Below are 17620 nucleotides of genomic sequence, written 5' to 3' on the forward strand. Positions count from 1 at the left end.
TAGAGGCAACGCAAAGCCGGTTTGTAATAAGATAATAGCGTAGCCTACCGGTCTCCAGAAAAAGTTATGGAACGTGACAAAAAAAAGTTGGCTATACCATATGTGGACAAACTTAATAATGAAGCCAAACAACGCTACTTAAAAAAAATTGAGGTTATAGGCGGAATCGATCCCTATGAACACAATGTTTGGTGTAATAATTATGAAAGTTTACCAAACCTCAGTTTCCCTGATATTTTCTCCTACCTGGTCTGTGGAGTGAGCGCTTACACCTCCGATCAATTTAAAAATTTCAAGTCACTGGAGGCTCACCTGCAGTTCACAAATGGATGGGTGCAAGATCTGCAGATCTGCAAATTAAACGTGGAGAAAACAATCGTTCGCACTAAGGTAATGTTAACGTTAACTAAGCATCAGTGGTGACACACACACTTGTCAGATTCTGCGAGCTATGAAGCTTGTCTATGCGGGTTTGTTACACTTAAGTAGTAATTACTCACCTATCATACGTGCAATAATCCACTGTTTTCGTCCGGTAGTTCTGTAATCCGGTATAATATTGACGAACATTCACCTCAGACACAACACACCGTTCACCAAAACAAGACGCTTAACTTCCTATTTTGAAGTTCGTTCCAGTTGTGACGTCGGCCTCGCCTGATTGGTGGCTGGTGAACCAATTTAAAGGGATATTTTAATAACTAACCTAGTGGAATATCAACGTAATAAAATATTATTGCAAATGTCGGTATTTATTTGTGCAGAAAAAAAAGCTTTTTTTTGTATTATGTCAATCCTTTTTTTAGGTTATGCACTCCCAGCGGCTGAATGAACCTCCACTTCAGCCATGGGTTATCCTCAGCTCCTGTGGCAAGGTCGATAATGGGCAATGCACATGCATGGCTGGCATTGCTGAGTCTTGCACCCATGTTGGGGCTTTGCTGTTCAAAATCGAGGCAGCAATGAGGATACAGGGGACCAAGACGGTTACAGATGATCCAGCATACTGGATGATGCCCTCTAATGTGGACAAGGTTCGAGCGGAGGTGGCCCACAAAATTGATTTCTCCTCTGGTGCTGCCCAACGGAAAGAACTAGACCGGCGCATCAGTGGAGAAAAAGGCAGGTCAGGCATTCGTACCCGTGCTGGTAACATGAGTTCATGTGAACACAACCCCACACTTTCTGACCTGTCACCTCTTTTAAGCATTTTGCACACACACAGCAAGGCTGTTTGTCTGACGGGGATGGAGGACTATTATCAACATTATACAGACCCTGTCTCCCCTCGCATACTGCCAAAGTCCTTGCTGCGGCTTCATGATACAGGCAAGTATGGATGTGAGTTGTCTCTCCTCCAACAGCACTGTGAGGGCCTCGCAGACATGACTGCAGTAAATGAGGCACAGGCAGCTCTGGTGGAAGCCGAAACAAAACGGCAATACTTATCACCAGCCTGGTACGCCCTGAGAGCAGGTAGGATAACCGCATCCAACATCCATGCCATTGTGTCCACCAGTGTTTCCAATCCTGCCATCTCCACTGTGAGGAACGTCTGCTACCCAAATAAATCAGTCACCACAGCTGCCATCAGATGGGGGATAGAACATGAGGAAGAGGCAAGGCAGGCCTATTTTTTATATAATACATATTTAAAAGATTATAAAAATAAAAGAAGAAAAGAAGCTGCATGGTTTGTAGTGTCAACGGGAACAGATGATACATTTACATTTACATTTAATCATTTAGCAGACGCTTTTCTCCAAAGCGACTTACAAATGAGAACAATAGAAGCAGTCAGGTCAACAAGAGAACAACAACAGTATACAAGTGCCATGACAAATCTCAGTTAGTCTAGTATAGAACGCATAGCCAGGTATTTTTTTTTTTTTTTTTTTTTTATTAAATGAAAAAGACAAGAAAAGGAAAAGTGCTGGTGTTAGTAGGTTAAGTGCAGGCGAAAAAGATGAGTCTTTAGATGTTTCTTGAAAAGGAGTAAACACTCAGCTGTACGAGTTGAGATTGGGAGGTCATTCCACCAGCTGGGCACAGTCCAGGAAAAGGTCCGTGAGAGTGATTTTGAATTTCTTTGGGATGGCACCACAAGGCGTTGTTCACTTGCAGAGTGCAAACTTCTGGAGGGAACATAGGATTTAACATTGGAACATGATACATTGGAATGAGGATGTTTTATGTTTTTTTTTCCTTAGGGTGTATATATTTATATAGAGAGAGATACAGAGAGTACACGCTTTTGACGCCGTCGCAAAAGACACAGTACAAGCAAGCACATATTAATCCATCTTGTGGTAATTGAGGAGAGACCGTTTTATCTTGCTCCCACCCATATTCGCAGTGGCGTCCGAAATAATTTTGCACGTTTAAAGTCTAGTGTGACCGCGCCTTTAAGTGAAAGTAAGTACAGTGGAGAAAGAAATCTCCTGTGCATTGTTGTATTGGATCCGTGCACTCGGTCTTAAAGGGGCAGCAGTCTATAAACACTTGGAGTTCCATTAGTGGCACCTGCTGTCAGAGAGGGACATCTGCATCTCATTCAAAAAGGTAAAATCGAACCATTCTGTTTTTACTTCAATTTCTTTAATTATACAATCCAAATAATGTATTTAGCATCTTTTTTTGGATAGTAATTCAAATGGTTTCCTCTGATTTAAAATAGAGCACAGACACATTTTTGTTTAAATTTAGATATTTCTTTTAGATGTATGATTATTTTTATTTTATTTGTATCTGTATTGTGAATTTTATCACATCATAAGTTGACTCAATCGTTAAATCCAGATATGCTACTAGTTTTTGCTGATCATACTGATTTTTCCACAGTAAAGTTCAGCTGTCTTTTTTTTTATTTATTTATTTTTTTATTCCAGGCTAGTTAAATTCATTTTTGACTACCAAAACCTGAAGAATGCCTGCCCGAAGGCTTACCAGAGATTTTTTAATTTTGTGAGCCCTGAGGTTTGCTTCCCAAAAGCATCGTTAATAACGACATTGCTTGCGATCATGGGTAATGAACCCTGTCAGTTTTGACTCAGCGACTCTTTTGCGACTCGTTTTCACTTTTTTGGTCCATTCATTAAACAAATCTATTGCATAACTTGGACAACTGTGCTAGTTGTTTTGGCTACTTTTATTATGTGTTTGGTGTGTCTGGATTAGTTTTGAAGATTGAATGCAGCATGAAACAACATGGAATTCCATTCACTGCATTCAAATTGAATTTATATTAATTGGAAGATTTAAATGAAATAACAATTTTTTGTTGTTCATAGAAATTCTGTGGAAAATTGATGTTCTTAAAAAAAATGCAAAGCAAACACAAATCTTATGGCTGGTAGATGTTGGAAAGTATAAAAACAAGACATTAATATGTTCCTTTGTGTTACAAAGCTTAAGTATTTCAAAATATTCAAAAGTATTTACATTTAGTTACTAAACCTGAGTAATCTAATGAAATACGTAACTGATTACTTTTTAAAGCTTGTATTTTGTAGTCTATAGTGAAATATATTTTAAAAGTAACCTTCCCAGCCCTGTGTGTATATATATATATATATATATATATATATATATATATATATATATATATATATATATATATATATGTGTGTGTGTTTGTGTGTGTGTGTGTCTGTGTAGTGTATCAGACCTCAACCAGACAAATTAAAAAGTCGATCAGGACTGTGGTTGAAACACGAGCCGGATTCCTCAGAAAGGCAACAGAAAGTTTTAAATCATTCCTAGTGCCACAAGTCAGAAGCAAGATAACCAACCAACCAGCTCTTTCACAGAACAGCTTTCAACATTAACACCACCAGAACAATTATTGACAAATTAAATTCGGAGAAGAGATTGTCAAATTTGGGGAAAGTAATCAAGGACCCTTTAAGCACAAATTTTTTATCGGATAGGTGTTTCGTCCACAGAGATCCGGCGTTTTCTCAAGGTGAAACCGCTATTTTTTGAAACCGGGTCCCAAAGTGGATAAACTTGAAAACGCCGTCTTTGCGTTTTCGTCTGGACGGCTAATCTGTATATTTTCTGAAACGATGACGTCATCAGCCCACGTCTCCCCCCTATTCAGACACCTCTACGTCACGTAACAGCAACAAAAACATGACAAACACTGAACGATTGTCATTTTATTAACTAACATTAACACTGATTAATAAATGTATTGTTCCATGTTCGTTTGTGTACCACGCGCAATGTTTATGAGCATAGTCCAAGTCTTCTTCTCTGTTTTTAGTGTATCTCTGTGGCAGAATTACAGCGCCACACACTGGTCTGGCATGTATACTACATCATTTTGCGGTTTCGTGTGGACGCGGATATTTCTTGAGACGAGGAAAAAAAAGATCGGATTGGGGTAAGCTCCGTCTCCGTGTGGACGGGGCCCAAGATGCAATGCCGGCCATCACATGTCAATCAATGAGAGTAATAAACAAGATCCTTGGATTGACTTCCCCCCACCTAGAAGAACCAGACTGAAATTCCTAAGGGGACCTTTTAACCTCTGATCTGCACAAAACATCCTTATGTCAGAGAATAGCACAGAAACTGTCTTTTCTAGATATAGATGGACAGAAATTATATTAGTCCATCGCTTAACTCCATATTCATTATGTAACCCACACATTTGACTATCATGTTTATAATCACTTATTGTGTATGTTTTTTAATAACTATGGGAAAGCTTAAGGCCTTATTCATATTGAATAGAGAAGTATCTTGTGTTTTGTGCTTACAAGTTAATGTCTTAAACTGCCGATCTTGATACTGTGCTAATTGATAGTGTTTTCACTATAGTTTGGATATTAATATCCAATGCAGATTTGATGTTAAATGGCTCATTCAGTGAATCACAGGGTGTACTCAGTGATCAGCCGTGAAACAGTGATTCTGTTCAAATTCCCTGTAAAATCTTAAATGATTCCCTTTGAGCTAAATTGACCTGTTTCCCTTACACAGACACACACACATACATATATATATATATATATATATATATATATGGGTTATATCCCCCCTGTCTCCCCCACAAACAACAACCCTAATCCCATCCTCAATTTACTGAAAACTGAAGAGATTCAAGAGTGGATATACTGTAGGTTTCTTTGTTAACCCAGAGACTGTCTGCTAATCCTCTAAAACACATTCATGCACATTAATGTACAACATATCTCAGTTTCAAGTGTAAAGTGCTAAAATTAGTTGTTATGTTATCTTGGAGGCTTTCTTTGATGCTTCCTGTACTATTTTGTGGTAATTAAAATGCGCTGTTAATCATACTGTTCATATAAATCTCCAGTTATAGATTTACTCTACAGTTGCTTTCAAACATCCTTTAAGTAACGTAAATCTCCATGTAAGTTCTGAGAGTACTATGTCTTCTTTTTGAGTTTAGGGAGATCAATTAACTTGCCCTGAGGACAAACAATGATGTGTTTACATTGTGTCTCCAGTAAGGTCCTTAACCCTGAACCTCATGAGATGAGAGAAGCCTGGGGCTAATTAGAGCAGAAATAATTCCCACAGACTATACTTGACATATTTGCTTATCAGAACTGCTTTAATTAGACAATTTAGTCACTTCATCAGCGATATCTTAATTTAAAGAGAATTCGGTTGTTCAGGGAGTCATTGGGTTGTTTATGAGTGTGTTTCCCCCAATGGATTGTAATTTCTTTATACAGTAAGTATTCAGTATGTGTCCAAGGAGGTGGCTGTGTTTTGTTAAGTCCAAACTAAGGTCTTTCTTTTAATAGTTTGTCTGACCATGGTAGGCTGGGAACAGTAGCTCATCTGGAGAAGCTGTGTGAACTCAAAACACCTTGAATGGACTTTGGACATTTGGCCACTGGACAGACTCCCTTATACAGCAGAAGTATTGAATAAAATAAATGAAGTCTTGTTTATGTGTTATCAAATATAATTATAAGTTTCCTTAAGGACTTAAAAATTGGGTTATGAAGATAACAAAAACATAAAGGACTATTAAAATGGCTTTCATTTTATTTCTCCAATTTAAGACAGATGTCTTTAGTGATGTAACTGCATTGCTTTTTTCATGATTTGTTATGTTTCTCAAAGGAAACAGTGCTTTCAGGTGTCTCATATTAATGGGTTAGTTCACCCAAAAGTGAAAATTTGTTTGTCTTTTGCTCACCCTCGAGTCATCCTAGGTGTATATGACTTTTTCTTTCAGATGAATCCAGTCTGAGTTATATTAAAATTTGTCGTGGCTATACCAAGCTCTATCATTGAAGTCAGCGGGTGTTGCAGTTGAACAGCCCACAAGTCGTCAAATAAATTGTGCACATTCATAATAAAACGTCCCTCACATAGTTCCAGGGGGTGAATTAAGGCCTTCTGTAACGTATGCATGTGTTTTTTTAAGTAAAATATGCATATTTCAAACGTAATAAACACTTTTCTCTCATTTCAGTTATCTGTCATACAGGGAATCTGTAACATTGAAACAAAATGTTAAATTTCTTTCAAAACACAATTTACTTACTCCAAACTTTTGAATGATAGTGTAAGTTATGTGTATATAATACCACCTTTATATTATCCCTCAAAGAGATTTTATTGTTGTTACAAAAATAAACTGGACTATAGTGATACTTCAGGCAATTAGTTACACCATCATTGATCTCACATTAATTAAGTTAAGATTGCTAATGAACATCATTTCTCTAAAAACTATTTAGATACCAGAGATCTTATTTTTTTCTGTAACATTTACATTTAATCATTTTGCAGACACAAAGTCACTATTGGGAATAACATCAAATATGTACAAGCTAGAAAGGGACGGAATATATAAAGAGAAAGATGTGTTTTTTTTGTTTTGTTTGTTGTTGTCATTTTATTTTAGGAAGAAGGCAAGTAGTGTTGAAAGAGATGAGCATTCCGGATAGAGGTGGGAAGACCATTCCACCAGCCAGGAACGGTAAACGAGAATGTTCTGGAAAGTGATTTTGAGCCTTCCTGTGATGGTACCATGAGGCGTTGCTCACTAGCAGATCTCAGACTTCTGGAGGGGATGTAGATTCATAATAGTGAGTAGAAGTTGGCAGGTGATGCGCCTGTTATGATGAGGTGCGGTGATGAGCCTTTCTGTGCAAGCTTCCATGTCTTGAACTTGATGCAAGCCGCAACTGGTAGCCAGTGCAAGGAAAGATGTAACATGGGATTTTTTGGGCTCGTTGAAAACCAGTCGTGCCGCTGCATTCTGAATCATTTGTAGAGGTTTGATTGTGCTTTATGGAATTCCAGCAAGAAGAGCATTACAGTAATTCAGCCTAGAAATAACAAGGGCCTGGATAAGAAGTTGTGCAGCATGCTCCATTAGAAAGGGCCAGATTTTTCTGATGTTGTGCAATGCAAGCCTGCAAGATCGAGCAGTCTTTGCAATGTGGTCTTTGATAGAAAGCTGGTCATCAAAGATTACATCAAGATTTCTGATCAAAGTTGGTGGGATAATTGTAGAAGAACCTAGCTGGATGATGAAATCATGCTGTAGAGTTTGAGTGGCAGGGAAGACAAGAAGCTCAGTCTTTGCCAGGTTGAGCTGTTCAAGAAGTTCATTGATAAAGAACATTTATGACATTATTTTTGACAGCATCCTCATTTTACAGCATTTTTACACAAGTGCTTAAAACTTTTAACAGTACTGTAGCTTTGCAGATAGGTTTATTGAAGATGTTGCCACAGTTCTTCTGGATTTAGTCTGTTTCAGTTTGTTCTGTTAATTCATGTCATTTCAGGCAAATCATTTTTTAGTTGGTGAAAATACTAATGTACTAATAAAAGCCACCAAAAACTGGACAAGCTGGTAGCTGACTTGCTGCTAGAGGGTACACCATAATTTCAAGTTATGAAACCTAAAACTCCTGACACCTTCATTCACTGCAAAAGCAGGTTTACTGTAATACTAAATGTGGAAGTTTTGCTACAGACTCAAGTGTGAAGGGAAAAAAAAATTTAAGTGGGATTTTGACACTTCATTATGTAATTGTATACACACGCATGTGCAAACACACACACATACACGTTGGGTTTCCATGTTTTATGCAGACATTCCATAGATGTAATGATTTTTATATTATACAAACTGTATTTTCTATCCAGTTACCCTAAACGCACCCGTCAATGAAAACATCTTCAAAAAAAGATCATTCTGTATGACTTATAAGCTCATTTTCCTCATACAGATCAAAAAATGTCCCTGCAAGTTCCAAATTTACTGGCATTACTATCCTTTTGGGGACATTTGGACTTTGGACATTTGGTTTGTTTATTTGTTTGGTTTAGTAAATTATTTTTGTAACGCTGTGTCAAGACAATTAAGACTCTGGACAGCCCAAATCATTAATATAGTGGAAACTTTTAATTTAAATGTATGAGGCCCTGGTTCTTTTATCAAAGCTAATTATACATTTTCTTAAGCATTTAAAAAGTGGGTTATGAACATAAAAACATAATGAATGGTAAAAGTGAGTTCCTCTTCATGAACTCGAGCTGCATCGAAAAAAACTTTGGGGAACGCGTTTAGCGTGAGCGACTCTGAAAATGATATCTAATCTGTTTTATAGAAGAGTGTGACGTCACGGGCGAGGTGACGTAAGCGACCAGGAAGCTATAAAGGCACGAGCCGCACAGCTGGCTTCAGCTTCTGCGTTTTCAGCAAGCGCTCTGTGTGTGCATGTCATTCTGTCTTGTCAGTCTTATTTATTGTTGTTTGTCACTATTAGCTCCTCAAAGAGTAAGCAATAGTGAAAGAGCAAAGCTAAGACGAGACATCTGAAAGGCGAATCCAGATCGCGTTTCAGATTGTGTGTTCAACACGAGTGAGAATACACGGTCTGTGCGCGTTCTGCCTGGGATTGAGGCACGCTGTTTCGGCTCTTGAGGGAGCCGACTGCCTGCACTGGTACAAGCCAGTGTGGACGCTTCGGTTCCCGTCTCGCCTCAGCGCCCTCTGGGGGCCGGTCTGCCAACCCTGCCATTGTTTCAGGGCGCAGCGGTCCCTAGCGAGCATCATTCTCAGTATTTTCCGCCCGTTCACGTAGCGGGGCTGAGACGCTCGCTGCCCCTGCGGGGGCCTATTACACCAGAGGTCAGTCTCGAGAGACTGATTCCCTTAGTAGATTATTTAGCAGCGTGAAAACTACTGCCAAATGTTTTTCAATGGGTCCTGCACACAGTAGAAAAAGCTACCGTATTCAGTTCGGCCCTGTACCGCTGATATTCAACGAGGTCATTCCGACGATGGTCGGCCCCGGGCAGGGTCTGGTTATGGAACAGGAAGTTAAACCCTATTAGAGAAGGAGGCCATCGAGGTGGTCCCTTCTCAAGACAGGGAGTCCAGGTTCTACAGCTGGTATTTCACAGTTCCAAAGAAGGATGGGGGGTTGCGTCCGATTATAGACTTGAGGGTCTTAAATCATTCAGTTATGAGACTGAAGTTCAAAATGCTCACGATCAAGCATGTTGTAGATCAGATCAGGTCCGAGGACTGGTCTGTTACAATATATCTCAAAGATGCATACTTCCACATTTCCATCCTTCCACAACACAGGAAGTTTCTGAGGTTCGCTTTCGGGGGCGAAGCCTACCAATATCGAGTACTTCCCTTCGGCCTTGCACTCTCACCCCGCACGTTCACAAAATGTGTAGACGCGGCTCTGGTTCCCCTGCACATGCAGGGCATCCGCATTCTCAACCACATTGACAATTGGTTGATTTTAGCTCAGTCAAGAGCAGGTTGCGGCTCTGCATCGAGGTGTCGTTCTCGCACATATGGGGGAGCTGGGTTCGAGACTGAAGGCCAAGAAGAGTGTACTTTCTCCGGTTCAGAGAACCACCTATCCAGGCGTAGTATGGGATTTGACCGTGATGCAGGCACGATTGTCCCCTGCTCGTATCTAGTCGATCCTAATCTCAGTCTAGAGAGTCAAAGAAGGCCAGTCACTTACTGTCAAACAATTTCAGAAATTGTTGGGTCTGATGGCAGCTGCGTCCAACGTGATACCTCATGGCCTGCTGTACATGAGACCCCTACAGTGGGGGCTCAAGACCAAGGGATTTTCCCCGGGGGACAATCTACTTTGCACTATCAAGGTCACGCGGCGCTGCCTCCGTGCCTTAGACATGTGGAAGAAACCTTGGTTCTTGAATCAGGGCCCGGTGCTGGGAGCTCCTTATCGCCGTGTAATACTTGCAGCGCCTTTCCCCAATTGCTCTGCTCCTGGGAGTTCTGGCGAGAGTATGCCGGGACGGGGTCCATCTGTAATTAGTAGCCCCGTTCTGGCCGGGCCGAGTATGGCTCGCAGAGAGATACCGATCAGGACAGACCTACTCTCGATAATTCACCCTCGTCCGGAGTTGTGGAAGCTGTGGGTGTGGTCCCTGAGGGGGCACAACTGTTAGCAGCTGGTCTCTCAACTGAGGTTGTTGAGACCCTCCTCCAATCTAGAGCTCCCTCAACGAGGAAACTGTACGCCCTGAGGTGGAAACTCTTCACCTCATGGTGCAGAGACCGCCAGCTAGACCCAGCAAACTGCCCAGTTGGTACAGTTCTGGAGTTTCTACAGGCCAGGCTCTCTGCAGGGTTGACCCACTCCACGCTGAAGGTTTACGTGGCGGCCATTGCGGCCTACCACGCCCTTCTCGATGGCCAGTCTTTACATGTTTCCTCCACGGTGCGCTGAGGCTGAGACCTGCAGTACGGTCCAGTATTCCCCCCTGGGACTTGGGTGTGGTGTTAGAGGCTCTTTACAAATCTCCATTCAACCGATTCAAGATATCTCAGATAGACATCTGACTCTTAAAACCGCCTTTCTGTTGGCCATTACCTCTCTGAGGACAGTAGGAGATTTTCAGGCCCTCTCAGTGGCCCCTACCTATCTTGATTTTGCACCTGGCATGACCAAAGTGTTCATATACCCTCGAGCTGGATATGTTCCTAAGGTGCCCTCTATCACACCACAACCTGTAGTGCTGCAGGCCTTCTGTCCTCCTCCTTTGACCAAGAAGGAGAGTGATGGGGTGCTGCGCCAGATGACCTGGCCTCCACAGTCACCGGACCTGAACCCAGTCGAGCTGGTTTAGGGGTGAGCTGGACCGCAGACAGAAGGCAAAAGGGCCAACAAGTGCTAAGCATCTCTCGGGGAACTCCTTCAAGACTGTTGGAAGACCATTTCAGGTGACTACCTATTGAAGCTCATCAAGAGAATGCCAAGAGTGTACAAAGCAGTAATCAAAGCAAAAGGTGGCTACTTTGAAGAACCTAGAATATGACACATTTTCAGTTGTTTCACACTTTTTTGTAATGTACATAATTCCACGTGTTAATTCATAGTTTTGATGCCTTCAGTGTTAATCTACAATTTTCATAGTCATGAAAATAAAGAAAACTCTTTGAACGAGAAGTTGTGTCCAAACTTTTGGTCCTGTACTGTGTGTGTGTGTGTATATATATATATATAATTATTATTATAAAAAAAATGTATTAACCTTTACTGATCCAAAACTTTTGAAGGGAAGTGTGTTATACATAAATAATTATTCATAATATATATAATTTATTTTATAGCATGAAATAAATCTGTGTTGTTCTACAAAGCTTTCTTTTCAAATTTTGTTAATTTTTAGTTACATGATTTTGCCAGTTTTTTTATAATGCCACTTTAGGTGATCCCTCTGGGGGGGGTTTGCTGTTGTTACAAAAATAAACCGACTAATTAGTGACACTTGAAGCAATTAGTTACACCATCATTAATCTCACATTTATCAAGTAAAAAGTGATTATGAATATATTTCCTCTAAAGACTATTTAGATACCGTATACTTTCCTTTTTAATGACATCTTTGGGGGGGGGGGGGTTGACCTATATATTTCCCAAAATGTTCTCAAGTTCACATTCAGTGTTCACAGTAACCTTGGACTGTGAAACAGAAGCAAAAATTGCAAGGTAGACAACAGCATCTGCATTATCCACAAACTACAGCATCATTGTTGCATGTAAGTATAGAATTAAGACAATTATTGTTACATGTCAATTGTAGATTTTCATAGATTTTGTAGATTTCTGGTTGAATGTCATAAAGGCTTATGCTCTCAAATGACAGGTAATTTGTATAGCAAAGACTGTTTATGACTGTTTCTCACAGGTATTTGGTTTCTCGCCCACTAAGAGTAGAGCACACTGCAAGGAAGCCAAGTCGTAAAAAAAGGACAGCCATGCAAAACACCAGCAACTCCATCATTCAGCCTGTAGGATTTTACATTGTTGCACTGAGTTCAATGCCTTACAGTAATATCTATGTCATGTTCCTCACTCTGCTTTATGTGATCACAGTCATGTGCAATGTCTTTCTGATCACCATCGTTTTCTATGACCACTGTCTTCATGTCCCAAAGTTCATGGCTGTTGGAAATCTGGCTTTGGTTGATATTGTTCTCAGTACCTCTCTTGTGCCTGGCATGATCAAAACTTACATTGTTCAAGACAATTTTGTGCCATTTAAACTGTGCCTTGTTCAAATGTACACTTACTATACTTTTTTATCCCTCGAAATATTTTCCTTATGTATTCTCTCTTATGACAGGTTCATTGCAATCTGTTTCCCTTTAAGACAAGAGGATATAAATACAAACACCAAAATGGCTTATATAATCAGTGCAGTTTGGTTCTTTTGTATTGTTATAGTTCTCTATGCTGTTACATCCATTCCATCTCTGTCCTTTTGTGGCTCTCTCAAGGTCAACAGCTATTTTTGTGATTATGCTCCTGTTTTAAGACTCGCTTGTAGCGATACAACATCCCAGTGGAATTTTGCAACTGCTTTAACTATAATATTCAATGCTGGACCTTTGATTTTTATTTTCTTGACCTACATGGGTATTCTGACCGCTGTGTTCAGAATGAAAAATAATCAGAGCCGTTATAAGGCGCTGGCCACATGCTCAGAGCACCTCATATTAGTGACCCTTTTCTTCATTCCTATTGTAATCATCTTCAGTCTTGGATTTTTTGGAATTATTATAAACTCAAATGTAAGAACAGTGTGCTTGTCTCTGTCATCCCTTCTCACGCCATGCATCAATCCCATTCTCTACTCACTGAAAACTAAAGAGATTCGAAGCAGGATTCATTCATTGGTAACCCAGAGACTGTCTGTTCATCCTCTAAAAATACACATTAATGTACAACATTGAGATTATTTATACTCTTATTCTGGAGGCTTTCTGTGTTGCTTCCTGTATTATCTTGTGGTCATTTGAAAAAGCTTTTTTCAATAATAAATGTAAATCTGCTGTTAACTTTGTTCAGCTTGCAGGATTTAGTCATAAAGAACACATGTATTTTGCATCATTTCTACTGTATTCAGACAGCTTTTGTTTAGCTCTTTTACGTATAATTATTTATTATTGGATTTAATTTATTTATTTTATATCTTCAAATAAATCAGTGGGGTGTTCTAGAAATATTTTAAAGCTTTTCTCTGTACATTTGAGGTTTTTAGCTATACGATTTTCGCCAATTTTTCATAATGCCTCCTCTGCATTTTCTCTCTGAGAGTTTTTATGGTTGTTACAAAAATCTAAACAAAAATAAACAGACTAAATAGTGTCACTAAGGAAATTAATTACACCATTAATACCACATTCATTAAGTAAAAAGTGACTGTTTAGATAACGAGCAATACTTGCTGGCAGACACTTCTAACTGTTTACTAAAATGCTACAACGCAATCATGTATTCTGCTTTATTAAAACTTTAACCAGGATAAAATCGTATATCAGAAGCTAAGCAGTAGCATTTACAAATAACAGCATAGATAATGCTGGGGTTACACCCCTGCTCTTTTTCGAAGGACATCTAGGGGTTTTTAATGACCATAGAGAGTCAGGACCTTGGTTTAGCATCTCATCCGAAGGATAGTGCTTTTTACAGTGAAGTGTCCCCATCACTTTACCGGGGAGTTTGGACCCATACAGACCAGCACCCCGTGCTGGCCTCACTAACACCTCTTCCAGCAGCAAACTAGGTTTCCCAGGAGGTCTCCCATCTGGTACTAACCAGGCTCAAACCTGCTTAGCTTCAGTGGGCAACCAGTCTTGAGCTACAGGGTGATAATTGCTGCCGTTTTCAAAGCTAATTAACTGCATAAACAGTTAAAATTGGATTATGAGGTTGACAACTAAGGACTGTGAAAACTTTAGACAGTTTATGATAGATGTCTACAATGTTGTGTTTGGCTGTTTCTTCACAAATCATAATGATTCTCAAATGAAACAGCAACAGCTTGATATCTTTAAATGTATTTATTAAAAGAAAGAAAGCGATATGTTTCAGGATTTAAGTCATTTAACATATCCATTTAACATAGCTGTCTTCCTCCATCACATTCATGTCTGGTATTTACTGAATCATACAAGATTGTCTTATATTTTAGAGAAGTGTGAACTGTTTTAGTTCTTGTTAGGCTTATTTTTGTGCTATCGCCTATGCAAAGTTGGTGCAATAAAGTAACATCATAGTTAACAATTACTTGTATATGTAATGTATTTTATATTATTTAGGCACTTATAAGCTATAGTTTGACAGATAGTTTTAAATCAACATACTAATATAACGTAAAATTTTCTTATAATGATTTATTTTTAACTTCTTAACAGCTCACCAGGCTCTTGATGATTTAATCTATGCCATCTTTTGGAATATCTGAAGCATGTACCATTGTTCTTAACAGTAGCATTTATTATAATAATACTAGCCTATTAATCATTACCAGGCCAATAATGACTTTTTTTATTTTTATTAATCAATATATAATCTGTTATGAATAAACAACTACCTACAACCAATAGCTACAACATGCCACAATCTTAGCCTAATATGAATCTATAGGGAAAAATATTAACAGATTAACAGATTATCTAATAGAAATTCTACAAGAAGTTAAACTAAATTTTACACAAAAAAAATAAGCCTGACAGTTTTCTCCTCTTTTCATAAGCCTTTGAAAATTGGTAGCATTTTTAGATATTGTTCAACTTTCTCCATAGCACTTTAAGTGTCTGTTTATTCAAATAATTCAAATACATCACATATTCGACCATCAGCTTCACAACAGGAATGGCTCGAGCAAATCTTATCACTCTTCTCTAGTGAATATTGTGGGGGGGTACTTGCTAGTTTTGGCTATGGTGGGGGGTTGTATCCCCCCTATCTCCACCACAAACAACACCCCTGATCCCATCCTCAACTTACTGAAATCTAAAGAGATTCATATGTGGATAAAGGTTTCCTTGTTAACCCAGAGACTGTCTGCTCATCCTCTAAAACACATTCATGCACATTAATGTTCAACATATCTCTGTTTCAAGTGTAAAGTGCTAAAATTAGTTGTTATGTTATCTTGAAGGTTTTCTGTGGAGCTTCCTGTATTATTTTGTGGTAATTAAAATGCGTTGTAAATCATACTGTTCATATAAATCTCCAGTTATAGATTTGCTAAACAGTTGCTTTCAAACATCCTTTAAGTAACGTAAATCTCCATGTAAGTTCTAAGAGTACTATGTCTTCTTTTTGAGTTTAGGGAGATCAATTAACTTGCCCTGAGGACAAACAATGATGTGTTTACATTGTGTCTCCAGTAAGGTCCTTAACCCTGAACCTCATGAGATGAGAGAAGCCTGGGGCTAATTAGAGCAGAAATAATTCCCACAGACTATACTTGATATATTTGCTTATAAGAACTGCTTTAATTAGACAATTTAGTTACTTCATCAGTGATATCTTAATTTAGAGAGAATTAGGTTGTTCAGGGAGCCATTGGGTTGTTTATGAGTGTGTTTCCCCCAATGGATTGTCATTTCTTTATACAGTAAGTATACAGTATGTGTCCAAGGAGGCGGCTGTGTTTTGTTAAGTCCAAACAAATGTCTTTATTTTAATGGTTTGTCTGACCGTGCTAGGCTGGGAACAGTAGCTCATCTGGAGAAGCTGTGTGAACTCAAAACACCTTGAATGGCCTTTGGACATTTGACCACTGGACAGACTCCCTTATACAGCAGAAGTATTGAATAAAATAAATGAAGTCTTGTTTATGTGTTATCAAAGATAATTATAAGTTTCCTTAAGGTTTTAAAGTGGGTTATGAAGATTAAAAAGATAAAGGACTATGAAAATGTCTTTCATTGTATTTCTCCAGTTTAAGACAGATGTCTTTAGTGATGTAACTGCATTGCTTTTTTTGTTCATGAATTATTATGATTCTCCAATGAGACAGTGCCTTCAGGTGTCTCATATTAAAGGGTTAGTTCACCCAAAAATGAAATTTTGCTTGTCTTTTGCTCACCCTCGAGTCATCCTAGGTGTATATGACTTTCTTCTTTCAGATGAATCCAGTTATATTAAAAACTGTCGTGGACCAAGCTCTATCATTGAAGTCAGCGGGTGTTACAGTTGAACAGTCCGCAAGTCGTCAAATAAATTGTGCACATTCATAATAAAACGTCCCTCACATAGTTCCAGGGGGTGAATAAAGGCCTTCTGTAACGTATGCATGTGTTTTTGTTTTTGTTAAAATATCCATATTTCAAACGTAATAAACACTTTTCTCTAATATATATTATCTGTCATACAGGGAATTTGTAACATTGAAACAAAATGTTATTTTTTTTTTCAAAACACAATTTACTGACTCCAAGCTTTTGAATGATAGTGTAAGTTATATGTATATACTGTAATATCACCTTTGTATTATCCCTCAAAGAGATTTTATTGTTTTCACAAAAATAAACTGGATTAATTATTGATACTTCAGGCAATTAGTTTTACCATCATTCATCTCACATTAATTAAGATTGCTAATGAATATCCTTTCTCTAAAAACTATTCAGATACCTGAGATCTTATTTTTTTTGTTCTGTTTAATTACATTTACATTTAGTCATTTTGCTGTTGCTTTTATCCAAAGTAACTATTGGGAAAAACATAAAGTGATTCTTCTTAATGAAGCAAACAGACACAGACACAGGAAGTGCTCATAATACCAACTTTCAGGCATTTGTTCAAATAATTACAAGCCAGAAAGGGACATAATAAAAAAGAGAAAGACGAAGGGTTTTTCTCTTTTTTTTTAGGATGAAGTCAAGTAGCGTTGAAAGAGATGAGTTTCAGCTGTCACTTGAAAATTGTCAGGGATTCAGCATTCCGGATAGGGGTGGGAAGACCATTCCACCAGCCAGGAACGGTGAACGAGAATGTTCTGGAAAGAGATTTTGAGCCTGCTTTGATGGTACCACGAGGCATCGCTCACTAGCAGATCTCAGACTTCTGGAGGGGGTGTAGATTCATAATAGTGAGTAGAAGTTGGCGAGTGCTGAGCCTGTGGCAGTTCTGTGCAAGCATGAATGTCTTGAACTTGATGCAAGCTGCAACCCATAGCCAGTGCAAGGAAAGATGCAACATGGGATCTTTTGGGCTCGTTGAAGACCAGTCATGCCGCTGCATTCTGAATCATTCGTAGAGGTTTGATTGTGCTTGATGGAAGTCCAGCCAGAAGAGCATTACAGTAG

The 17620-nt window shown here is 38.8% G+C and overlaps 1 protein-coding gene across 1 annotated transcript; it reads left to right on the plus strand.

Moving 5' to 3' along the window:
• The first annotated feature begins 12197 nt into the window (after nucleotides 1-12197).
• Nucleotides 12198-13249, plus strand: LOC127966116 (olfactory receptor 10A2-like). The gene has a single exon (XM_052566952.1). It carries the CDS (start codon nucleotides 12272-12274, stop codon nucleotides 13247-13249), a length of 978 nt encoding a protein of 325 aa, XP_052422912.1. The 5' UTR covers nucleotides 12198-12271.
• The last annotated feature ends 4371 nt before the right edge of the window (nucleotides 13250-17620 follow it).

This window comes from Carassius gibelio, chromosome B10 (genome assembly GCF_023724105.1).
Source record: "Carassius gibelio isolate Cgi1373 ecotype wild population from Czech Republic chromosome B10, carGib1.2-hapl.c, whole genome shotgun sequence".
Taxonomy (NCBI): Eukaryota; Metazoa; Chordata; class Actinopteri; order Cypriniformes; family Cyprinidae; genus Carassius; species Carassius gibelio.